At 38.1% G+C, this 26,692-nt stretch overlaps 1 protein-coding gene across 14 annotated transcripts in view; it reads right to left on the minus strand.

Moving 5' to 3' along the window:
* The window catches only part of ZC3H12C (zinc finger CCCH-type containing 12C), a 75,155-nt gene that overhangs the window by 39,491 nt on the left and 8,972 nt on the right, over window positions 1-26,692 (minus strand). For 4 of the 14 annotated variants that reach the window (XM_041771102.1, XM_041771101.1, XM_041771100.1 and 1 more), the window contains exons 2-4: window positions 17,723-17,827; window positions 15,453-15,569; window positions 1,636-2,387 (exon numbers count right to left, since the gene is read on the minus strand). In XM_041771102.1, coding sequence (XP_041627036.1) covers window positions 1,636-2,387; window positions 15,453-15,509 — 809 coding nt within the window. In that variant the 5' untranslated portion in view covers window positions 15,510-15,569; window positions 17,723-17,827. Of the gene's footprint in view, window positions 1-1,635; window positions 2,388-15,452; window positions 15,570-17,722; window positions 19,288-23,939; window positions 26,283-26,692 lie in introns of those variants that run through there. The other 10 variants (XM_041771097.1, XM_041771095.1, XM_041771094.1 and 7 more) reach the window with 6 other exon arrangements.

Genomic DNA, 26,692 nt, shown 5'->3' on the forward strand with positions numbered 1-26,692 from the left:
ATCTCTGGCCTCCTATGATCAACTCTAAGCATCACTGCCAGATTATCAGTAGATGGCACAACTCTACTCTTACATTCTTCTCCACAAAAATCTTCCATTACCTTCAGATTAGGGCAAGTTTAAACTCTCTAGCTTGTCACCCAAGACCTTTTAAGGTCTGGCTTGAACGTTTTCAACTTGTTCTTATCTCTCATTATCCGATAAATAGTGTATAGACTCTGAAGTCAAACATATTTGGTTTTTTTTTTCATATTTGGGTTTAAATTATGCTTTACTTTGGGTAAGCAATTACTACCCTGTAAGTCTCATTTGCTTCTAAATGAAAAGAAAGATAATATAGCTTCCACCTGAAAAGGTTATTTTGAGGATCAGAAGTTGGTCCTTCTCATAACCTGTGTACAAGTCCTTACTTTCACCTACTAAAAACCAATGGTTCTCAAATTTCAATACACATTCTTACTAGCTGGGGTACTTGTTACAAAAGGAGATGCATGAGCTACCCCTTGACCTGGACTTGGTAAGTCTGTGTGTGGAGTTGGCGGGTCTCTAGAACTACACTGTCTAGTATGGTGGCCCTATCTACAGGTGGCTATTGAGCACTGGAAGTATGGTTCATCTGAATTGAGATGTGCTGTAAGTGTAAGATATCCAATGTTAAGGCTCAATATCAAAACAATAGTGCAAAATATCTTGTTATCGATTATATGTTGAAATTACATTTTGGCTATGTAATAGCCTAAATAAAATATGTCATCCATATTATTTTACCTCTTTAACTTTCTAATGTAGGTACCAGAAAATTTAAAATGATACCTGTGCCTATATTATATTTCTATTGAACAGCATTGCTCTAGATGTTTTCCTAGATGACACCTGTGGTAGGTATCCTTGGATCACTTTTTAAGAAACAATATATGAAATTCAAGTTCTCCAAAAGAACTGATGACTTTACATATCTTTATACCCCCACCAGTGTTCTGAACACTGAGGATAATTAACTTTATACTAACTGAATTTAGATGCACTTAAAATTTCAAGTTATCAAAGTTTGTAAAAGAATTTCATTAGAAGTTTTGCTCTTGTTTTTTTAATCCTCAGTTCCTAAGGAATTATTTTTGAATTTACATTTCTTAAGTGAAACAAAAGAAATTTGAAACTGTAACTCTGATTTGTTTCCAAATCAATAAAAATAATTTTCTGAAAGAACTGGCATTTTTTTCCCTATGGTTATTTGACTTCACACAGAAATGCACTATTTATCTGACTAGATTCCAAAATTGGTGAATATCATCATACTCAAGTACTTCATTTAAAACCAGTGGCTAACACTCAACTAGGAATATGTGCTAATTTTTATGCCACAATAATTTAGCCAGATGAGGAAAAAAAGAGACTGATCTGGGGAAAGAGGGTCTCTATTTAAAGACAAATGGGGGGAGGATGGCTGACCACCCCCTTCCCCCCAGAAGGAGACTGATAGAAAACTAAAAGAGACCTAATTAGAAATACATAAGCCAAGGTTGGGATGCAGAATAATCTCGACCTTATCGACTTGTAGAAGAGCAACGATCACGAAATTAGAAATACCCTCCTCAAGATGGTCTGGTAAGAATGAGTGAAGACCTCCCCACTCACCTCATTGCCACGTTGCTGCCATCAATAACTACTGGTCTGAGATTCTCCCCATCGTCCGCTACAATCTCTTGCATTGGAGAGTCGGAGCGCTGAGACTCCAGGGAGGATGTGTCCCGTGTCACGCTGGTAATCGTACTCACTGTTTGTTCAGTCTCGCTTTTATTTCCAAGCTTGACGAGTTCTCCCAGAATGTCGTTGATTAAAGCATCGGTACCGAGTTTATTTAGCACAAGCTGAACCTGTTCCTCAGAATAGCCTAGCTTCAGTGCAAACTCCAGTTTTGTTTGGTATTCTCGCACCACATCAGGGGGTTTCTTCACTTCCTTGGATGTAGTCTGGGACTCCTCAGGTTTAAAGTCTTGCAAAATGTCACCGCGTTTGAGTATGTGAGGCTCTAAGCAGGGAGACCTACACAGTTGTCTGTGAGTCTTGGTTAATAAGCATGGCTCTACTGAAACGCTTCTCAATTGTTCGGACTCATTGTCAGAATGTGTGCTTTCTTCAGAGTCGCCAGAGCTCGTATTCTCTTCAGACACCTCTTTTTCTTCCTTCCCGGAATTGACTTTATCCATTGTTGGCTTCTCTACCATTGACCAAGGTACAGATGTACTTAAATGTGGGTCAGTGCTCTCCACATAAAGGTGGCCTAGGTCATGCCCCAGAGGATCCTTCAAGCCCATGAAGCTGTTATGTGTACTTGACTCCACTTTGCTATTTTTTCTATATTCCTGAATGCAAAGCACCCCGTATTCCTAGAGAAAAAAATGTAAAATATTTAGAATTTTGTCTCTTTACTGTTTCATTCCTATGCCAATACAGAAGTTGACAAGAGCATCGTCAAACTACTGAATACCCACTTTGCGGTTTCTCTACATCTTTTCATCCCTCATAACACTTTTGCCCCAGATAGTATCTGGCCCTATTTCTCAGATGAAGGAGTTAGGAAGCAGAATGCCAAGCAATCCCGCTAAGGCAACAAAGAAAATAACTAGTGGAACTGGATTTTTTTTTTTTTATTCAGTTTTACGTGACTCCCAAATCCATGCTTTTCTCACTCTAACATGCTGCTTCTTAGCCTTTCATGAAAGAGATCTTTCTACTGTCAGAAAGGCTGTTTCCAGAGTGACACCTAGAATATTACCAAAAAGCATGTTCTAGGTATACCGTGATAGGTTACATACATTTGCTCTAAAAGAATTCATAAACATTTGTAAAGATTATTTTGAAGGGGAAGCCATATGGAAAGAAAGGAAAACATTAACTTACTATAATTGAAAAATTGACATTAATTTGGATCAAGCTTAACAACAACCTAAAGACATTCCAAATATAATTTAGGTGGAGTTGCTAAAAGAGCACAATTCTACAACAGCCAGCAAAGAACTAAATACAAAGTGAATTACACTCCATTTAGAAGATGAACAGTTTTGCTCTAACAATCTTTATTTTGTGGATACAGAGCATAGTAACAGAATACAAATTTTAATGCTATGCTACCCTTCCTTACTAAGTGTCAGGGACACTACCATCTATTTCATTCCAGGGGGGGGAAAAGCTCTTCTATGCACATTTATAGAAAGCAGAGAAATGAAAAGTTCACACAAAATTAGCAGCAAATAAAGTACACTGAATAAGTGTCATCTTAATTTACTGCATTTAACATAAGAAAATATTTCTGTATTATATCAGATAATTAGTTATCCATTATCTGCATTTGGTTAAAAAGTCATCTTTTCTCCTACTCCACCCTTGTCCCCTCAGGAATGCTTTTACTGTTTAAAACACTTTTGCTGGTTTGCTAATTTTCCTTAATGTCTTTTGGGAATCATTGTTATTTCTCAACCAGGAACAGGTTAGCAAAAGAAAATTATCTGCTCTTGTGCATCAGTATAAGGACTATATTGATATCAGTAGTTTACTTATGAAGGCAACTCCAGTGTTCTATCCAGGGAGAATGTTAACCAGGCAGTGAGTGGTAGCTGAATTTGAGACTGTCATAAAACACCTATTTAAATAATCTAAAAAAGCAAATTGTAAAAACATTTTATTCTAAAGCATCTAAAGATGTAAAAACATCTTATTTACACTAGAAAGGAGCTATTATATAAATGTTAAGAAAACGCTAAGTGTTTTTCTAAGAAGTCACACATTTGAATGCATACTTGGTGAACTTATTAGAGAGTGAAGTATTTCTACATAATGAAACAAATTATATTACATATGGTAAATCCTAGAGACTAGAATATGGAATCTTTAGCTTGATAACAATACACTTAAAATTTCTTCAGTGTAGAACTCCCACACACTTGTACAAGAGTTTCTTCAGGTTTTATTCCTTGAGAAGACAGATAACATTGTTCTAATTAATATAGCATTTATTAGTTTTAAAGAAACTTCAGGCTCTCCTGGCTCCGGCCTGCACAACTGATAAAAAGAAATACTCCTTAGGAGAGCTCTATATACATCTGCTCCGTTATAGAGCTGTATCCATTTCAATTTTTTCTATTAATATGGATATGCATGAGCCCAATTATTTAGAATTAAAGGAAGGGATTTTGAAAGCAAATCTTTACACTCAGTGATTTATTAACTACTGTAATATACTGACACCATAATGCAAGTAACAAATCACAACAGAATCCTAATGAAGGGATACAGTTAAAAGAAAAATCTGCACTGTGGCCTTCACAGAGCTCCCAGCAAAAGTATCCCGAACAAGGAAAACCTATTGGAAGCTGGGCTGCCTGGCAACCAGAAGCTGGTTGCTAAGCTGCACTCTTTTAACATGCCATCATGAATGCTAGCACAGTGAAAGAATAATTTGGTATGAACAAAAGCCTATAAAAGAGACTGGGACTTAAGTGCGTCTGGTTTACCCTCTGAGAACAATGCAGCTGCCAAACCGATCTGGAAGCTCCGACATCATTGTTCGGGAAAGCCCACAATCTGCTCTGACTGCAGGAAGTGTATTTAATGGGCAACCGTTCTGATCTCCCCTGAAAAGTTTGGGTTTTGCATAAGTGCTGTTGTGAGATAATTCTTCAAGATAATGACTCACTGACCAAATCCCTGACTTGAACTAGGAAATATTATTTTAATATTGAGCTGAAGTGTTTTCCTTTTGGACTGGTTCAAACAAGATGAATACTTTATGAAAAACATGGAACCGGGGAACATGGAAGTGAAATGTTATGTTTAGAGAATAAGTGAAAATATTCTTAATTTTCACATTTTTCAAAGCAACAAAACCAAATACTACAAGTTTTTAAACTAAAAATTATTCACCCTACACAAGTATCTAAGTCTTTCTGTAACACTTCAGTCTAATATTTAAAAAAAGTATTCACGATCCTATGTAAACTCACTCTACTATATAATTTTATTATATGGCTATAATGATAAAATAGGGGGAAAATGATGTTATCAACAATTTGCTTTTTATAATATTAAACGAGAGAAAACTCATTTGTATATACAAATGTATGTGGTGAGTTCCACATACCTTTAACTTGTAATAATTTCTGAAATTTATAGATACTATGAAAGTAAAAAGTTTACAATAATTGGGCTAACATGATTTTTAACACTGATCTACCCTACTTTTAAAACAAATTAACATCTAATTTTGTTAGTCAAAATATTTTTTCTTTTAAAATATTCTGGTTGAACTTTCTCCCTATACTGACAGGCTTCTCTTCTTTTTTCATACTTCACTGGACAGTTCAGAGAAAGTTACCCAATGTTATTTTGTCCTAAACAATTAAATAATTATTTTTAGTTCCTGTCAATCAGTAGACGAAATATGAAATAGTACAAATATGGGCAAAGGAGTTCAGTTGCCGGGCCTAGATCTTCTCTGTTACATAATTTAAATCTGAAATAACTTTACTTGTAGTGACCAAATGGGAAACACTTGGTTTTTAAAACTGTAATCTGAAATGCTTCCTTGCCCACTTGAAATGAGTAAAAGATGCCATGACTTAACATGACACTTAAATTTCTTTTCACAGTATCTAGAAATCATTAATAAAAAATTAAATGCCAGTCTTAAGATCTAAAAGCTGAAAAAAATATTTTCATAGGCTATAGTACTTGTTCAAGTAATGTCACATGTAAAACTTACAAGGAATTATTATAAGAAAGCTTAGGACAAAGAACAGTAGAGGATCTTCACTTTTGTTCAATGACATAAAAATGATCAATATAATGTTGAAAAAAGATAGCAAAGACTCCAATAACTTCACAAAATTTATTATTACAGGTAAGGTAGAAAATATTTTTCTCCTTAATTACTAAATCATTTGTTAGACTTTTAAATTTTGCATTTACTTAGATGTACTCATTTTTAAATTAATCAACTCTTAACTAATAAGGATAAGTTTCCTCATTTCATGAAGCAGCAGCATAGAGAAAATTTCACACACAAAACAGGTCAGTGTTTGTACTCCCATAGTCATAAAAAAAACCTACAAAACTACAAAAAATATGGCTTAACCTTTAAGCTTTATATGAGGAAGACACTGTAATTGGCCCTTATACACTGTATTCATTAGCACAAAAGCACAAATATAATGGTCTGAACACAGATTTCTACACTTATAAAGACGACGACTCCCTCCAGATACTCTACTAGAAACTAAAATAATTTTTCTTGTTAAAGGCCTACTAAGTTAAAAAATCACATATTAGTTGTTGAAAAAGCTCCAAATTTTCATGCTACTTTCGTAGATGATGAAGTTGAACTAATTATTTTAATTGTCAAAAAAACTTTGTACTAACTGAAAACAGCTTTATGATACGGTTATTTACTAGAAATTTGTTGTATACACACCAATTCCCCCATTTGGTGAGATCTTTGAAAGTTCTCATTAGATGACTTGGATAATCCTTCACCTCAAATCCAGTGGCAAAAAAAAAAAAAATTATAAAAAGCCTCACATTAATTAGGAATATTAGACCACAAAGTTGTTAAATCAATTTGCTTGTTTGTAACATAAAAGTTACAATGCCATAAAGTGGGTTCTGGTTGTTATCCAAATGGTAATACTATGAGAACAATGAAAATAAAATAATGAATATGTAATAAATACCTACTGCTGTAGTCTCTGTGTATTTAATTACCATTGTATTTCAGTGAGTGCTGTTGTCTGCATCCCTCTGGCTAACAAAGGAAGGATGTCCCTTTGAACAGATTGGTTAATGCTCTGGGGCAACAGATGTCTACTGGAACTGCAGGAGACCAGCAACTGGTGGCCTGCCCATCTTCTGAAAACTTTCAATAGACTCATGCATATGTTCACACAATAGGGCATGTGGTAGAAATGAAAACCTCTTTTTAACCCTTTATGCTCACTCTTTCCCTCCCAACTGATAGATGAACGTCTTTGTCTCCTCCTCCTTTCCCCATTACAGAACTCCTGCAAGCAGTCGTCCCTTCAATGACACCTTCAATTTAATATTTCAAACTAATGCAGGGCGGGGGGGGGGGGGGACGGGGAAAGGTGGGAGAAATTAGAAACTACAGGTGACTACTGAAACTGCTGACAAAGCAGGTGGCTGCTTCGTCATCATATTTACAACAAGCTGTCTGAAACATCTACCTGTATGTCAACCCATCTCTCCCAGCTAGATTTTTAAGACAATGGAAAAAAAAAAAATCAAATCTTACTACCAGCTTACATCGCTTAAGTCCGATTGTGACACTTGAAGAAACATAAGAATGTGACAATATAAAACCCAAATTCATTGTTTATCAAAACATTAGAACCTATTATAACTTATCTTTAAGCACCAAATGATCACATGCCATGCCTAATGCCTTGCAAACATTTGTGAAGCTGTCATTATTTATGTGACTCTAGACATAATCTACATAAGAGAATTTTGTTGTATTTTGGCACTATGGAAAAATTTGTAGCTTTTCATTTGAGGGGTTTTCTGGCCTTTACAGAGTTCAAATTAATACTCTCAATATTTAGCAAAGTTTACCTGGTGAGGCATTAAGCAGCCCAGATACTCACGTTAGCAGGAAAATACAAAGACATTGGTTTCTGCAGCAGCTTCAGCAGTAGCTCCTTAACACAGTTTTAGCTGCAGACTTGCAGGCAGGCAAGAAGAACAATGAATGGTTGAACAGATGGAATGGCAATGTCTTTGCTTAACCTATTACCGAGTAGAGTAACAGCCAATCACAGGCCAGAGAGCTCACAATTAGTTGGCCGGGCAGATGCAAGCCAACCTCAGCACCCGGGGTCAGGTTCGCAGGTCTCTAAGATAAGCAAGTTGATGTCATTCTCAGGGTCTGCCCGGGGCAGCATGTGTATTAACGAGGGGTGTGCTCCAACAATAGGCCAGACAAAGCCGACTCGTAGGCAGCTGCTCTTTGGGAGCCCAGTCATTAGGCAGCAGGCTGCCAACAAGAAACACCTGGCTTGGGCAGCCTTCAGCTTTTCCTCCTTGTTTTTCATGCACGAAACAAAGAAACCAATTATATTTTTAAGTAGTAAAAGTTGCAGGTTTCCAAAAAGTTGAGGCTTACTCCAGTCTATTAGTTTTTGGGTTCTGAGAAATAAGGAACAGGAGGTGTGTCAAAGTAGCAATTCCTACTGCATTAATCCCTTCTCTTTAATGAGTTGGTAGTGAAGTGGGACAGAAGGCTCTAGTAAAACTATTTCCCTGCAAACACTAGGATATCTGAAACATTTTTATTTTTTATTTTTTTTGAAACATTTTTAGATATTAATTTGCTGCAAAGCAATAAAATGAAAAAAAAGGAGAGAGATAATGAAAGTAAGATTGCAAAAGACGAAGGCTTAAGGGCTTACAAACAGAATTTTAGAAAGTTCACTAAAAGCACAGTGTAGGAAGATAAAACAAGTGTGATTCAACTGTGTGCCAAATGTGTCATCCAAACTGTACTTTTAGACAAAACTATTTAACTTCAACCTAAATCACCAGCATAGCCCACCATATATGCATGTCCAACTGCAATGTAAGATTCTTTTATTATGGGTTCCAGTTACTCAGGTCCTTAAAAGCTTTCCTTATGTTAATACACAACATATTATACCTGTTAAAAGCATTTGATTTTTCATAAAATTTCTTCAGATGTAATACTCAAATGTCAGCTCAGGAGCTAGTTAACTTTATGAAGAAGAAATAATGTAGTATTTTTGAAGAATATACAAGTCGGCCTCTCCGGGAGGAACCTTATTACCCCAGATTTATTTCCACAGTTCCAGACTGCAGTATTTATAATGCCAGGGCTACTTGCTTTTGAGAGCTGCATAATGTACATTTTGAGTGGTCTCTGGTTATTACAAAAGTTCAATCAAAATGTAAACAACATTAGGTGTTGTGAAACTAGCTCTCCGCTAAAGGAAAAGGAAAAAGACTCGTACAGCTGTCCTACTACCTACTTCTGTGAATAGTGCCCCCCCATCCGCCCACACACGCACACATCCACTTTTCATTCCAGCACAGATGACAAGAGCGAAGCCAAGAGCTGCTTCCACAACTTTCTGATATAGGCTGAATTACACAGAGCCTAGACTTTTCCAAGATATAAGATTTGGGTAAAGCACCCCAAACCACCTAAATCAGTCTCTCTTTACACATATACAAATACCAAGGATGCTCACAATTAGGGTCACCTGGGAATATTTGGGGGAAAAGTAGTATCTGTTGGGACTTACTGTGCCCACTCAAGTGTAAAGAAGATTTTCTCTGTTTACAACCCTAAGAGAGAGAAGGTCTACTCTACATAGTTAAAATTTTTCAGTTATCTCACTGAAGAAAACATTGAACATTATGCATACTAAAAGCCTAAAGAAATTACTGTTACCAGAAATAAAAAATACAACGTATGCTTTACATCACCACTTGCAGTTTTCCTCAAAAGAGCTTAATATTTTATGAAAGCATATCATTCCCAAAATGTTAGAAATTTCAAAATCTGTAAAGATATTTTAACCTAAATGTCGTTATTATTAATATTATTATTATTATTATGTCTGCATGCCAAACTAATTTCTAAAGAAAACTATTCTTTTGCCAAGGGTTGCAGAAATGTTTCTGCATGGTTAAGCCTATGGTCTCATAGAAGCCTGTTAAAGATAATATTAATGCTTTAATATTACAGTTTATTGCAAATTATAAGGTGAATTACCCAGAATTCAAATTTTACGTCTTGGGTAAACATTTGAACACAGAAATGAAGAGAGTTAAAATGTATCTTTTTAAATTTTTTTGTAAGTGGTGTAGTATTTCTTTTTTGAAATTTCATGAGTAAAAGGAGTGAGAAATATAAATCAAGGTCAGTCGGACGATTGGTAAATGTACTTCTTTTGGTAAAACCGAGTTTGATTTAGTAAGATAAAAACTAAAACTAGACATTAATGCAAAGTGATTACAACTAAAACCTAATGAAACTTAAGCTATGCACTGACGAGTCAGTGAGGTCAGTGTTTATGAATTCATATTAAAACTTTTTTGTGTATAAAAAGTAAACTATTTAGTATGAATACAAAGTCTTCTCTTTTGCCCTGGGATTGCTTTCTTCTCTTTATCCCTTGCTACTATAGTTACTACTTTCTAGCTTTAATTCAGGGGTGGCGGGGGGGGGAGGAGAATAGGAGGAGGAGGAAGAGGAATCTTCTCACTAATTCCTGCCACCATGAACACAAAGGAAAGAAAACTACCCAAGGGCTCAACAGGGAGCCTGATCTCTAGCACTGGATTAAGCTTTTTTGCAAACAGCAAATAAAGGCAGTGATCTGAAAAAGCTAATCAGATCCTGCTGTGGTATTTAGACTATCTTGGTTGCTAGTATTGGATAACGTTAAGCACATTAAAACATCTGTAGGTGAAAAGCCCCGTCTGGCTTTCTCAGTCACAGGCCCTGGTCCACTTGCCACCGCAAAGCAAATACAAACAACTACCCTGGGCTCTGCGTGGGGTGCCCCAGTACCTGGGGTGTACAGCCAGAACGGGAGGCAGCACGTGGTTCTGGGAGCACACGAGCATCTGTCAGGACCAGTGGTGTGTCCAACGTTAGGAGCTTCAACTATGTGGAGAGGACCTTGGCCCATTGGCTGAAGTTTGAAGGTGAACACGTGGGCCTTGCTGCTCATCTTTGGAATCAATCATCTTGATCACTGGTGTAGCGAGCCCACTTCCTGGTACCTTTCTTTTAATATAGATTTGTTCCCCAATGAATATACAATCTCTTTTGATCCTCACAATAACCCCATGGAAACAAAGCTGTCCTATCAGATTTTCCCAATTGTCCTCTAAAGGTGGAAATGTTAAAATTTCAGCAAAAACTTGTATTATTTTTGAGAATTAAAAAAAATAAAAAGAGCCAACAAAAAAAACCTAACTTACACACACACAGTGTAAGAGAATGGAGCAAAATCAATCAGGTACTAACATGTGAACAGAAGTGCTCCCGGGCAGGTTTTCTCTTTAATGTCAGGATGACCTTCCCAAGAGCCCTCAGCTCTCTGCAATGTCCCTGTAGCCCTGGTTCTCCCACTGAGGCTACTGTCAATGCTCAGGGCAGCTGCGGACTGAGAGAGCAGGCCTCTTACTGTGGTCTCCTGCTCTGGCTTCAGCCTCCTCACTGGAGGATGACTCATCTGGTGGGTGAGTCTGGGAAGAGTAATTCTGTGAGAAAAGCCTGGTCCCTTCCTCTGAACTTGTCTCTTTGGGATCTCCCCAGGGGCAGAGAGTCCATGACTGCCTTGCTCCCCAGCACTGCCTGAGACTAGGTGGTTAAAGCTTTCTAATTTGGAGGGTTCAATGTCATTAAGCCCTTCAAGCTGAGCTCTTAAGCCATGTCCTGCAATCATTCTATTAAAAAAAGGGGTGGGGGCTATATTGATGTCCATCTGCCTGGCCTCTTTGTCTATTTCTCAATTGGTTCAGGACTAAGGCAGGAAAAACATCCCCTTCAAACAACTGTCAACAAAAGCTTTGCTATAAAGAACTATTACAGAAAAAAAAATGATAAAAAGACTGATATAAATTAACTGATCAGACTACTTCAAAACACACATTAAGGGAAAGGTTTTAAAAAATAAAGAAAAAATTCTGTAACAAAGAGGGAAGATAATGTTTCTCAAAATAAAAATTCTACAGGTCTGACAATCTTTCAGTGCCATATCACTCAGAGTGAACAAACCTTAATTCTCTTTACGCTTCAGAGACAAATACTAAACAAATCCCCCCAAATAGTTATCTCTTCCTTGTGGTCTAAAAAGAAACACTTTTTCGCAGTCCTTTGAAGTGACAACATAACCCACAGTATAAGACTTCATTTATTTCCCAGTATTAACTTCCCATGCAGTAGTTTAAAAAATTCATTAAACAAATAAGACTTTAAAAAGATGATCTTCAACTCTCATCAAACTCGTAAATAATCAAGGAATTTTAGAAAAGCTCAGGGAATATCAATGATATCCTAAACGCCGATGGAACAGGTTATTAACACAGCTCATGAATAAGGGAGTAAGGGAGAGAAAATTCATGATGGAAAAAAGCCATAAGTTATTTTAAAAGAGGTGTAGAAAGCACATGCTATCATCCATATTAATAAAATACAGTTATATTAAGTATACTGAAACTCTGAGGAAAAGCTGACCAAAAGTGTGATTTTATATAAAATATACACAAGATGTTCTCTGAATTCTAACAACTTAATGACACTTTGCCTGGTAGAGTAATGATAATATTCGCAACACCATCATCCAAGCCTGATCAGAACTCAACTCTTCTCTCCTGATGCTATGGACCTTTACCAATCCCATGGTCTATGCCATTTTCTATCCAGTATATGCTCATTTGTGTACATCATTCTATCTCCGGGCTATCCATCCCAGCTGAGGATGGGCACAGGGCTTGTTCTTTAGGCATTAAATTATTTTACTTAGCAAACTAATTCAAACATTGCTTGGTCAGGAGCACTGGGAAAAGAGAGATTGGCAGAGTCAGGCTATGAAGATTAAATGAAAGCTCTATCATGAGGTCCGTCTGTTCTTACAAATGGTCTGGAAGAGTGTGTTAAGAGTGTACTGTGTAAAGGAACTCAGGGGAAAAAAAAAGCATGGTATGCAGTAAACAATATGAAAGCAACTACAAACCAGCTATGACCCAATAGAAGTTCTTCTTATTATGAGTTCCAGCTAAATTCCTATTGATAATCAAGACAGAAATAATGCCTTACATACCAATTCTTCTTAGATGGTAGAATGAAATGCCTGAGTCAGTACTTCCAATGGCCCTCATACCAGTGATTCTAAATTACTGCACACTACTGGTTTTAGACAACTGTCCTGGCGTGCAAGCAATTGAAAAAACATTGAGAGGCTGACAAAATAAATGGTTGTGTTAGACAATGCTGAGTGAAATCAGCACAGAAGTTTATAACAGAGTTTCTCTTTACGGAGTTCTATTCATATCAGAGGGCGATGTAATAATTTAGATTTCTGAGCATTTAGGACAAGATTCCTTCTAAATGCAAATCATCGTATACTATAATAAGTTAAATTTAGAACATGAATCATCCTAAACAGCTGCCAACACCATTTGACCGTAAACTCTAACAAGGCAGGGATTCCTGTCTTGTTTTCTGATGTGTCTCCAGGACCCTGCAAAGTGCCTGACACACAGCGGGCACTTAATAAATGTTTGCTAAATAAATGATGGCATTTCAATATCTGGGTCAAAATCCCTTTTCCAGATTTATTTGTCCTTCCCTTCACATAACCTATATTCTACCCAAACACGAGTATTTATAGCAACACTTCTCTCAGTTTGGTTGCACACTAGAATCATCTGGGAAGTTTTTAAATAGACTGCTGCCAGAGTCTCACACCTACATATGTTTATTTTCTGGACTGGCCATAGGCCAGATGAGTCTAATGGGCACCCAAGTTTAAGAAGCCCAGTGACTTAAAGCTTCTTTCTTCTAAAATACCTTTCTCCACAGCTTCACATATTAAAATCTTACCCATTACTACTGAAGACTCCGCTAAGACCCAACTCTGCCAGGAAACCTTCCCTGGAACATGGTTAAATTTATCTTTGGATTATTTGAGTGGCGCACAGGGCTTGGCATAAGGCCAGGACTCAATAAATGTCTGAGTGGTGGATAATTCTGGGAGCAGAGCAGAGAGAAACTCAATAAATATTTATTGAAAGAAGGATGTGTGGTTGGTCCTCATTATTTGCAGATTCTGCATTTGCAGATTCGCCTACTCGTAAAAATGTATTTGTAATCTCCAAATTAATACTCTTGGTGCTTCAGAGTCATTCCGTGGACATGCGAGTGTGCAGAGAGGCAAAAAATCTGAGTTGCCTGAGGACACATTCCAGCTGAGGCTGAACCAAGTGAGGCTTTGCCTCCCTAAGCTCTCATACTGTAGTCACATGTCCCAAAAAGTACCACTTGGTGTTAGGTCTTTTTGCATTCGGGGGTGTTTGTTGGAGATTTTGCCATGTAAACTGCCTCCAAGCCTAGCCCCCGAATGCTGGCCAGTGCTCTTAAGTGCGGGAGGGCTGGCAGGTGCCTGACGGAGAAGGGATGTGAGGCAGGTGAGCTTTGGGCGGGCAGGAGTTACCGCGCTGCTGGCTGCAAGTTCAAGCATTCACGAGTCAACAGATCTTAAATAACGTGTCTTTAAACAGCAGCAACATGCATACAACAAGCTATGTGCTGATGGGCCCATGAGAATGTTCTGACCAGAGGCTCACAGGAACGTAGTCTTGTATTTCCTTGAGGACTGATGGTTCATTTCAGCAACTTCACAGATTGTAACTACAATAAACAACAAGAGTTGCATGAATTTCTCCCTCTACAGGACTCTTCAAGATCTCAACTGCAGTTTTTAATACCAGCTTCACTCAGCAATTGGGCACCTCCTTGGTGCCAGGTGCTGGGGATACAGTGAGCATGAAGCAAGCCCCTCTCTGTCACCAAGCTCACAGGGGAGCAATGGAACATGAACAGTACATACATACCAGTTGATGATGGTAAAGGCTAGAAGGAAACTCTGAGTCAGGGAAGGCCTCTCTGATAAGGTGAGATTCGTGCAGACACCTCAATGAAGCCCTCAATGTGTGTGTGTGTGTGTGTGTGTAGTAGCAACCTGGCCAGTCATACTGGCGATAAGTGAGCAGGGAGGGGAGTCAGAAGGTGGAGGGCAGAAGGGACCCTCAGGAGAAGCCAGGTCACATGGAGCTCTGAAGGGCAACACTTCTCAGACTTTATATAGCATCTGCTCTGTGAAGATATTCAAGGTTCTGGTTTGGGAAGTCAGGGGTGGGGCCAGAGACTCTGCCTCCTAACAAGCTCACAGCGGACGCCACTGCCCTTGGCCCATGGATGCTATCTTGAGAAGCAAGATCATAGATCCCACTAAGGCCTTGGCTCATATTCTCAGATGAAAAACTTTCAGAGAGTTTGAGCAAAGGGAGTAATAGGACCCTATTTTATACTAATGTCTTATAAACCTGGGCTTATTTCCACAGTTCCATTTGTGTCCCATTGATCTCCTAGTTCTGTGCCTGTACCATGTATCAGGGATGGAGACTTATAATATATTGGGAACCCTGCACGTGCAAGTTCTCCTTGTTTTCATATTTTTATCCTGGCTATTTTTACATGTACATGCTTCCAGATACTTTACAATTATTTTGTCAGATTTTAACCAAAAAGCTGTTGGGAGTTTGGTGGAGACCGTGCTATGGTAATAGCACCCTGATTTGTTCAACTGTTGAATCAAGAATAATATGGTACATACACAAATATTACTCACCATACAAAGGGGTGAGACCTTGCCATCTGCAACAATATGGATGGACCTGGAGGACATTATGCTAAGTGCAATAAGTCAGAGAAAGACAAATAACATATGATTTCACTCAGGCAGAACCTAAAAAAACAAAACAAATAGAAACGGATTCACAGGAACAGAATACAAACTAGTGGTTACCCAGTGCAGAAGGGTTGGGGGTGGGCAAAATAGATAAAGAGGATTAAGAGGTACAAACTTCCAACTACATGATGAATAAGCCACGTAGACCTAATGTACAGAACAGGAATGTAGTCAAGAATATTGTACTAACTTTGTAGGCTGACTGATGGTAACTAGACTTTTCATGGGGATCATTTTGTAATGTATAAACATATTGTATCACTATGACGTACACCTGAAATTCACAGGATAGTTTGTAAATTACAAAAAAGAACTTACTGAAATTTTTTCTTTCAATACAGTTCCCTAGGTTTCCTCATGAGAGACATAAATTTCTTATTAAGCTTATCTTAAAATATTTTTTGTCTTATTGCTGTGAATGAAGGTTTCTCCCCCCTTCTCTCATTTATTTATTGATTAGTTACTACTGGTGTCCAAAAAATTATTTTATTCATAGAAAACTAGGTATGTCAGTGACCTCTTCGCGCCTTTATCAGTGCTTCACTGAGGTTCTGGGGATTTCCAGGTATATATGACATAAAATCATCAGATGGCCTCTTCCTTACCAATTTTTATAACTCTTCTTCCATATTTTTGTCTAATTACAGTGCATTAATTGGCTATTTTGCATTGTCCCCAATATTGACGGGAATACCTCTAGAGTTTTATTATTGGTATATATGTATGTTGTATATCTACGTGTGTGTTGTATATATATACAACATACATATATATCACCTTGGGCAAATTTACCTCCCTGTACCTCATTTTTCTCAATTGTAAAAAAAAAAAATAGAATATGGTTGTTTTGAAACTGAATGAGCTAATAAATATAAGAACCTGAGAGTGAAGTCAGGCACGTAGTAAGCATTCAGGAAGTGTTAGCTATATGTAACTACTTGCTTATCTACATCTATACACATACACACCACACTATATAGAGCCTTTGAAAAGTCATTTATAGAAATATGTTTTCCTCCTACATGAAAAATTTAGGAAAAAAAATCAGGAATGTGGGCAGCATTCAGATTTTAAGGTGATCACACTTTTTTGACTAACATTGTGACTTATATTAATAGTGTCTAATATAGAAACACAATTACATTTTGAGAGAATTATATATGCTGATATTTCCAAGAATTTTTATATCAATAATTTTAAGACTAGCTTATCACTTTCCTTAATTTATCTGCTTTGCCATATTTGGGCACCCCTATTTTGAGGTTAGAAAAAGGATATGGTATCCCACTCAAACTCTGTCTCAATGACAAACCAATTGCTCAGTGTACCAAATAGAACTGGACTAGATTGGGCCATGCTTTCCTATGGAGGTACCACTATTTCTAAAGATCTGATTTAGTGCTATTCTGAAACATGTCTCTGAATCTCTATTATAAATTCCAGGTAAGAGTTTACTCCAGCATGGGGTCCAAAGAATAGAGGATGGGCAAGAGGAAGAGATTATAATTTGTGAATATAAAAACCAACATCATACCATACCATCTTCCAACAACTTGGACAAGTTATTTAACTACTTCCAACAACTTGGACAAGTTATTTAACTGCTTCCAACAACTTGGACAAGTTATTTAACTGCTCTGTGTCTCAGTTTTATCCACTAGAAAATGGGAGTAATACACCACCAACAGCATAGGGTTGTTATGAAGATTAAATGGTTTAGTACACAAGGTAACTTAGAACAGTGTTTGGCACATAGTAAATGCTAAGTATTATCTTAAAGTTTATGGGAAAAGTGAAATTGTACAACAAAAAACCCCAGAAAACTTGATTCTTATTATTTTATGTTCTCACTTTCTAAAAGTTCTCTCTTTACTAATGACAAGACAGACTATGGAGACAAAGATTATGATGGTGTCCCACTAGCTCTTCTTACCACATGTTTACACAACCAAAAACTCAAGCCACTTGGGAGTTCAAATGCCCCATGCTATGCCTTTGTTCATGATCTTACCATATGAGTCTTGTTAAATTAATAATTTAGAGCAATGTTTCTCAGAGGGAAGGGGGGGGTAACATTTAGTTTTGAAAGGCCAAACATACCCATGTTTTTTTGTAAGAAAAGCTACTGAAGATGTAAGGGTCACAAATACCTCGGCCAGTGAAGATAATCAGGGGATGCTGATGGAAAGCCGAGAAGGCACATGAGCATGAAAGTGATCCAGAAGGAGCCAGTGATCCAGAAGAAACACAGTGGTCTGACGGTGGGCAGGAGTAAAGGGAGGAGGGAGAAAATGGAAATATAATTAGGAAAAAAAAAAAAAACCCGAAACAAAACCAGTAAGACACCTGAAAGGAAGCAAGGATTTCTTGTTGAAAATGAGACATTTCTTTCAGTTTAACAATTTAGATGGTAGCCTTTGAAAAATTATTTTAAAATAAGTAGCTATAGACAAGGAGCAGCGATCCCCTCCCACTTCTCTCTTAACATAATTTCATTAACATTTTAATTTCTTGCCACAGAACTCTCCCCAGGTAATAAATTGCTACACTTTCTTGGAGTTAGCTTTCTCCTAAGATCTAGAAGTTATTAACTACTGAGAAATTAAAGCCATGATGATTTTTTCCCCTTAAATAACTGCTATTTAACAAAATCTTCTATGAAAAAAAGAGATTCTTATGACAGAGGGATTTTTATTGAGAGTAGTATCATTACTTATGGAGTACATCAGTTCTTAGGGCATTTAAGATGTTAAATGTTAGCTAGTTGATCCCATTTCATTCTAAAACTGTATACATTTAAGAAATAATACAGTGGTGTTGGGCAAGAAAAGAGCAGCATGTTCCATGATTACCCAACCAAACTGGATGAGAGGGTAAGCCAATAAGCTGTGAATTCATGCGCTCACTAAAGAAATATGTATTTGAAAGGCTCCTACATCAGAGGAATAATGCTGAATGAGGATGAGAGACTGCATCAACATGTATCCAGGTGCTATTCTAAGGAGTATAAACTGTACTAAGGAAACCAGGTAAATGAATATCTAGAAAGCCTAGGGTATATTAAAACTAATGCTTCTAACAGAGACATCAGTCAGTACCAGAGACAAGGACATTGGCTATGGTTGGAGAAGGTCTGGAGAGGTGACATATTAAGCTGTGGAGATGGATGGTGGCAACACAGTCCCATACAGACTATGGTACATGCATCTGTGCTTGGGGGAAGATGGGGAGCAAGGTAAGGTATGGAAAGAAGGATTTTTGCCCAGAGAACAACAGGAGCAAAGGCCCAGAGATGTGAGAGATAATAAAATATGCATAACACTGTGTAAGTAATAGTGCTATAGAAGAGGCTAGAAAGTCACGATGTATTGAGTTCATCGGAAGTTCTGAAAGCCATGCCAAAGTTTCAACTCTGGTACTGGGAAACTACTGAAGGTTTTTTAAAAAAGGGAATGGGAGAGAGCAAAGGTAGTAATGTCTCTGACATTGGCCATAGGAATATTTTTCTAGATAATGTCTCCTGAGGCAAAGGAAGCAAAAGCAAAAATAAACTATTGGGACTACATCAAAATAAAAAACTTCTACACAGCAAAGGAAACAATCAACATAATTAACAGACAACTTATTGAACAAGAGAAGATACTTGCAAATGATATATCTGATAAAGAGCTAGTATCCAAAATATATAAAGAACTTACACAACACCCAAAAACCAAATAATCCAATTAAAAATGGGCAGAAGACATAAACATTTCTCCAAAGACATCCAGATGGCCAACAGACATGAAGAGATGCTCAACATCACTCATCATCAGGGAAATGAAAATGAAAACCACAATATCACCTCACACCTGTCAGAATGGCTAAAATGAAAACCACAAGGAATGAGCATTGCTGAGGATGAAGAGGAAACGGACAAGTGTTGCTGAGGATACAGAGAAAAGGAAACTGTCTCGCACTGTTGGGGGGAATGCAAACTGTGCAGCCACTGTGGAAAACAGTGTGGAAGCTCCTCGAGAAGTTAAAAATAGAGCTACCCTAAGATCTAGCAATTGCACTACTAGATATTTACCCCAAAGAATACAAAAACACTAACTCAAGGGGATACATGTACCCTAGTGTGTATTGCAGCATTACTTACAACAGCCAAATCATGACACCAGCCCAAGTGTCCATCCATCCATAGATGAATGGATAAAGAGGATGGTGTGTGTGTGTGTGTGTGTGTGTGTGTGTATAATGGAATATGAGCCGCAAAAAAGAGTGAACTCTTGTCATTACAACAACATGGAGCTAGAGAGCATAATGCTAAGTCAGAGAAAGACAAGTACTGTATGATTTCACTCTTATGCGGAATCTAAGAAACAAAACAAAGGGAAAAGAGAGAGGCAAACCAAGAAACAGACTAGACTCTTAACCCTACAGAACACATTGCTGGTCACCAGAGGGGAGGTGGGTTTGTGTGTGTGGGGGGAAACAGGTGATGGGGATGCAGGAGGGCACGTGTCATGATGAGCACTGGGGTGATGTATAGAAGTGCTGATTCACTAAATTATGCACCTGAAACTAATATTACACTGTATGTTAATTACACTGGAATTAAAAAATTTTTTAAAGATTCATTTATTTATTTATGACAGACACACACTCAGAGAGAGAGAGGCAGAGACACAGGCAGAGGGAGAAGCAGGCTCCATGCCGGGAGCCCGATGCAGGACTCGATCCCGGAACTCCCAGGATCACGCCCTGGGCCAAAGGCAGGCGCCAAACTGCTGAGCCACCCAGGGATCCCCTGGAATTAAAATTTTTAAAAGGAGAAGGTTATATTTCTACCCACATTTTAGAAAGGTAATGGGGAACCCTGAAGGTTCCTGGCAATGTGAATGATATGTTTTCTAGCTACATTTTAGGATGATAACTCCAGCTGCATTAGTTTTGGGGGGTGGGGGCAAGAAACTAAAAGATGATGCATTAGGAAGGTATTATAATAGTCCAAACAAAAGGTGACTAGTATCTAAAGTTATGCAGAAAAAAAAACCAAATAGGATATATTATCTAAGATAGAGCCCATGGATCCAGGCAAAAGAGGAAGAAGTAAAATATTTTTTAAAAAGTATTAAAAAAAATGGTGGCATCAAATGACACAAATACACTACAAAATGACCAAGACGACACTGGGTAAAGGCGTTTAGTGGCCATGGAAGGACTTATTTCAGTGAGATGAAGAGAGGGATGGACAGATGTTCTCAGCCCCATTTCTGTGCCTTATACCCCCTTTTCAGGCAACTGAAGTCTACAGACCTCTTTCCAATGCTGTTAAATATGTAAAAACCCAGACAGCATTACAAAGAAGCCAGGTATAGTAAAATATAGTTAATATGTAAAAATTGTGAATTTAGTGACCTACATATTTTTTACAAACACATGAAAAGAACAAGATGAAGCAGGCACTCTAATAACTATCGTGATTTTCAAGTAGCAAAAGTGAAAACAGTATTTTGGAGTATTTACTTGGACTGTGACACGATAGGGAAACATTTATGCTTTCTGCGGGTGATAAAGTCATGTATGCTGTTATTAGTACTGGATTTATTACTTACATTCATAATTGAGGGAAATGCTAAATTTCAATGAGAGGACAGGAATATAAAGATGTAAATTTCTTCCCGCCCAACATCACAAAAGGCCCCAGTTCTACCCAGGAGTGCTCCAAGGAAGCACAGACCACAGGGGAAAACTACCAGCCCAGGGGCAGGCATTTGGGGAAGAGGAAAGGATGGCACACACATTCTTGTAATGTTAGGCAGGAAAGGCGTAAGACAAAGATATTTGAGAGGAGGGGTGTTCGGGAAGGAGAAGGGTTTTTTTTTGTTGTTGTTTTGTTTTTTAAGAAATGTAAGCCGGGAGAATGGATTCAGTGAGGCCAGGGAGAAAAAAGGTGTGCACGTCTGCATATGAGTGAACTAAGTCTGTTAACACCACCCCAACTCTACAGGTCTTCCCTGCCCCCACAGACCCAGGGGGCCAGGACTGCCAGGAGTTCAGAACAGAAGGCAAGAAATGCATCTCCCACTGGAAACTCTGGAGACGGGGGAGGGGGGGGTGTGTTCATTTTTTTCCCCTTGCTCTCCCCCCTCCTCTTCTGATACATCGTCAATCTTCTGTCCCAGCCCTGGAGACACCTATAGGCTTAATGCGGACATTTGGCAATGAATTCACTCTAAAGATTCCCCTCATTGCTCCTTCCAGATGCCCTCTCCCCAAAATCAAAACTCCCAAAGTAAGATCAGTGAGGGTATTGGGATGCTTATATGATTAAAATAATTATTAAACATAATGATTAAACATCTAAGTGTGAAGTATTCTTGAAGAAGGGGTAAAAGTTCATTGAATATTATAAGAATAGCTTGTTCAACCAAATGACTTAAAGAAACTAATGAAAGACTATTAAATATAAGAGTGCTATTTAGGGGGCAGCCTGGGTGGCTCAGCAGTTTAGCAATGCCTTCAGCCCGGAGCCTGATTCTGGAGACCCGGAATCGAGTCCCACGTTGGGCTCCCTGCATGGAGCCTGCTTCTCCCTCTGCCTGTGTCTCTGCGTCTCTCTCATGAATATATAAAATCTTTTTTTTTTTTTTTTAATGAGTGTTATTTAGCCAGACCCTGGGTCTCCTTCCTCGTCCCTGCATCCTTCTTCCTTCATGTTGCTGCTGTGTATGTGTGTATGTGTGTGTGTGTGTGTGTGTGTGTGTGTGTGTGCCACCACCCCCCACGTGCCTGGAGTAAAGGGGGTGCAGGAGGAAAGAGCCAGCTTACCCCCTTTCTCACTCTTAGGAGATTCCTAACCCATGTGGTTTGGTAAACAAAAAACTACTTCACTGGAAAGCAAAGATTTGGCAACCACATGAATCAGTCTTTGGAACCAGCTGTTCTAAGATAAATAACTAATCTTTTTATGTTATTTCCAGGACTGATTATTTTTTAAGAGATGGTACAAAAAGTTGAATAAGAGGCTATCACACAGTGAGAAGAAAACTAGTCCAGGATTTTGGTGAAATGTAAATCTCTGTGGGTCTGTCCTGCCAATATAAGGTGCTGATCAATGACTAAGTACTCCATCTATGGAAGTGCACATAAAGCTTAAGCACTCGTTTGCTACCAAGATAGGAAATAAACACTTATGATCTCCCTGTTATTCTGAGGAATGCTCAGGCCCAAGACTCAGCACCCAGCAACACACTTGCCAAACTGGCATTCTGGCTTCTGGCTGTCACTCAGGAGCTCCAAAGTGCTTTCTCCACCTGCCACAGCTTCACTCAGGTGCTCTCGCAGCTCGGGGTGGTCTCGAGGCTAAGCGGCAGCTGCCAACCTGGCACCTGCTTCCTAGCCACCCAGGCCAGCACTAAAACTTCCTACCTCCACCAAAGTCAGAACATCAATTTTGTGAAATTTTTTTCTTCTAAGCTGATTCCTAGTGCTTCTTCAAAATCATACTTTAAACATGCTTCCTGCACTCTGAATCTAGTCTCGGTACAGAAAATCTCTGTGATCTGCGGGCAGGGTCTGACTTCAGACATTAGCTGTCTCTTGTTCCCTGCTGACGTCCTTTCTCCAAAGGGGAGGGAGTATGGCGTTGGGACCAATCAGCAGCTCTCTCTTCAATGCAATCAGAAGACCTTAGAGAGCACCCAACAGTAGGGAGCTAGCTTACCAGGGAAATAAAAAGGCAGTGATTTGAAGCATTTTGTTCTTTCAGAAAAAGAGTAATTTGTTAATTTTCTCATGGGAATCACTAGAATTGCCACTACTGCCCACATTCAAGAATGGAGAGTGATTTCTATGATTCTGCTCTTCCTCTTGGCCAGTTTATTCATCCAATCCATAAACAACAGGTCAGGAAAGAACAGTTAATTTTTACTTCGGAAGCTTTACAATCTTGAGGAAGACAATGGGGAGGATTCAGAAGACGCTCCCTGTCACACTATTAACTTGGTGAAGAGCAGAGGGAGGACGACGAAGAAGCCATAGCCACTGGCTCAACTCCTAGCCCCAGGACATCCTAGCAAACACACGGGGAGCGGGGGGAGTGGGGTGGGGACGACACACGAGGACCAAGAGGTGTGTAGAGGAGCAGAGAAGCTCCATGCAAGGAACTCAAATACTTTTAAAACAAACTGGGAAATGAGCTTATTTTGAAAGTTAACACCATCCTATCCTTACACAAAGATGACAGAAAGCCCTGATGTCCAAAGCATTGGATTTACTTCTCTCATCCACAGGCCTTAAATGATGATGGCATTAAACCCGGAGTTTATACGTATTTAAGCAACAAGGATAATAAAAAAGACCCTTATCCCCAGTACTCACAGAGTAATTCACCACAGGCTACCTGACTTCAAAAGTTGAGATACAGGCAGACATTTGCATTAGGCCACCTTTTTCCAAACCTAGAGAGAACGGAAATATACTCTGGCCATGATACACAGATAGGCGTTACCAACAGATAGCCAAAACCAAATTATCTATCAATTAAAACTCTCTTCCAAGTAACTGTTTAAAGAAAAATAAAAATATAACCTGGGGATGTGGCCAAAATGATACTTGAGGAAAAATTAATGGTATTTAATATTAATGGTATTTAATAGAAAAGAAGAAATCAAGGAATTAAAGATTTAAATTGGAAAGATTAAAATGAGCAAGCAAATAAAATAAAGGTGAATGAACAAAGTAATAAAATTTAAAGCAGAAATAAACTAGGAACCAAAAAAGAGAAAGTAGAACTGGTTAATGAAATGGAGAGCTGGTTCGACATGTACAAATGAATGACAAACATCCTAAAACTGTGAGCAAGAGTAGGGAGTTCTGCAAATACCTAACAAGACAAATGTAATGTTCAATGAAATGGAAGGATTCTTCCCATAAATCTTCATGCCAATAAATTAAGAAACCATAATTAAGCCAACTTAAGAAAAGGTTATAAATGTCAATATCATGGAAGAAATGAAAGTCTATGAAAGATTTATGCTCACAATTCCATTCCTGAAAAAGGATGTTACACCTATAGGTTCTATGGATGTGTTCTAGCAAAACCTCTAAGTACCCAGCTTCATTTATATAATTTTAGGGCACTGAAGACCATGGAAAGCATGTCACTGGTTTAAGAAGTGAGCATAATTCTGTTGACAAAACCTAACAAACACGGCACAAAAACTAACCAAATATATGCCTAATCTTACTTATATTATCCACAAGAGCTCTATAAATATGAAAGGTAAATTATGTAGCTTATTCAAATTGTAGTAATACATACTAACCGGATGGATTTATTCTATGATAATAGATATTTCTGATAAGATATTACAATCTTGTTAATTCAATTCATTACATGAATTGATTAAAGGCTCATCCATTGAGATGGCTGTGGAAGAGGAAAAGGGGATCTGAGCAATCAAGAAGTTCTAGATATTTGGGGCACTGGGTGCTCAGTGGTTGAGCATCTGCCTTTGACTTAGGTCATGACCCCAGGATCCTGGGATCAAGTCTCGTATCAGGCTCCCTACAGAGAGCCTGTTTCTCCCTCTGCCTGTGCCTCTTTCTCTGTCTCTCATGAGTAAATAAATAAAATTTAAAAAAAAAAAAAAAAAGTTCTAGATTTTTGGTTTGACCAGCTGAGAAGATGGTAGTAACACTTAACTGAAGTAGGGAAGGCTTAGAAAGAAACAGATTTGGGAGTATAAAAAACTGCTTTAGATAATTTTCATTTCATATTGTAACAGCTATACAAATGGAGTTGTCCCAAGACAGGTGCATAAAAGAGAAATATAACATTGGTAGTCATTGGCAAGTTGATGGTATTTTAAGATATAATGATAGATGGAATGCTGTAGAAAAAAGAAGACTCCAGGACCAAAATTTCAGTAACCTAATGATAGATACTACCTAGATTTGTGAATATATTTTCATGTAGCACATACCGCCATACTTAGTCATCTTTTTAAACATGCTAAATTAGAACTACAGTACAAAATCTATTTAATAAAAACCTCATGACATCACAAGGTGTATTTCCTAACCTCTGAAAACTTCAGGCTTAGTAGCACTGTCATTTTGGGGACAGATTATTTGAATCTTTTTGGAGGGGAAGTAGTTTTCACAGTGTTCTACAAAATGCCTAAGAGGCTGAATAAGGAGGACACTGGAACCCTGATCCTAAGACTTCATTTGAATAAAAGGTTCTATTCCAGGGGCAAAACACTAAAGCAGTATTATTTCAGCCTTGCTGAAATTTAAGATTTATTTAAACTGATTGCACATTTAATTAAAAAGGAAGAGAATATGAATCAAATACTGAAAAAATATTTTTGAAGATGTACCTAAAAGATACTTAAGGATTTAATAATTTAAAGGACTCCTCCATGACATAGAAGTCTATTTTCAAGTTTCTCACATTTAACTTTTGTAGTTATTTGCAGGAATATGTGTTTGTGTGTGTGTGCGTGTGTGTAGGAGACACCTATGTAAGAAAACAATAGCCCTGACATTCAAAAAGTGATATGAGAGAAAGTCCCATTAAAATCGGAAATAAGGGCAGCCCCAGTGGCCCAGCGGTTTAGCGCTGCCTTCAGCCTGGGGTGTGATCCTGGAGACCTGGGATCGAGTCCCACGTCAGGCTCCCTGCAAGGAGCCTGTTCTCCCTCTGTGTCTCTGCCTCTCTCTCTCTCTCTCTCTCTCTCTCTCTCTCTGTCATGAATAAATACATAAAATATTTTTAAAAATAAAATAATAAAATCGGAAGTAAGCCTAAATGCCTATTAATCAACACTGTTTTCTAATTTCAACCAATGCAATAAGATAATAAAAAAAAGAACTGAAATACTGAAAAAACTGAATTATTACATTACCATTACATATCCTGAAAATCAACAGACTCAACTGAAAACATGTTAGAACTAAGTCCTACAATTTAAAGTACATTAAAAAAGTTCAGTAAGGTAGCTAGATGATTACTTAAAAAACGAGTAACTTTCCTTTATACCAGTCATAGCTGGTATAACATAGGTAACCAAATTACAAAATATAACGAGGAGAAATCTCACTCATAACAAATAATGGTAGCTAGA

Source organism: Vulpes lagopus, chromosome 10, assembly GCF_018345385.1.
Source record: "Vulpes lagopus strain Blue_001 chromosome 10, ASM1834538v1, whole genome shotgun sequence".
In the NCBI taxonomy this organism is placed as follows: domain Eukaryota; kingdom Metazoa; phylum Chordata; class Mammalia; order Carnivora; family Canidae; genus Vulpes; species Vulpes lagopus.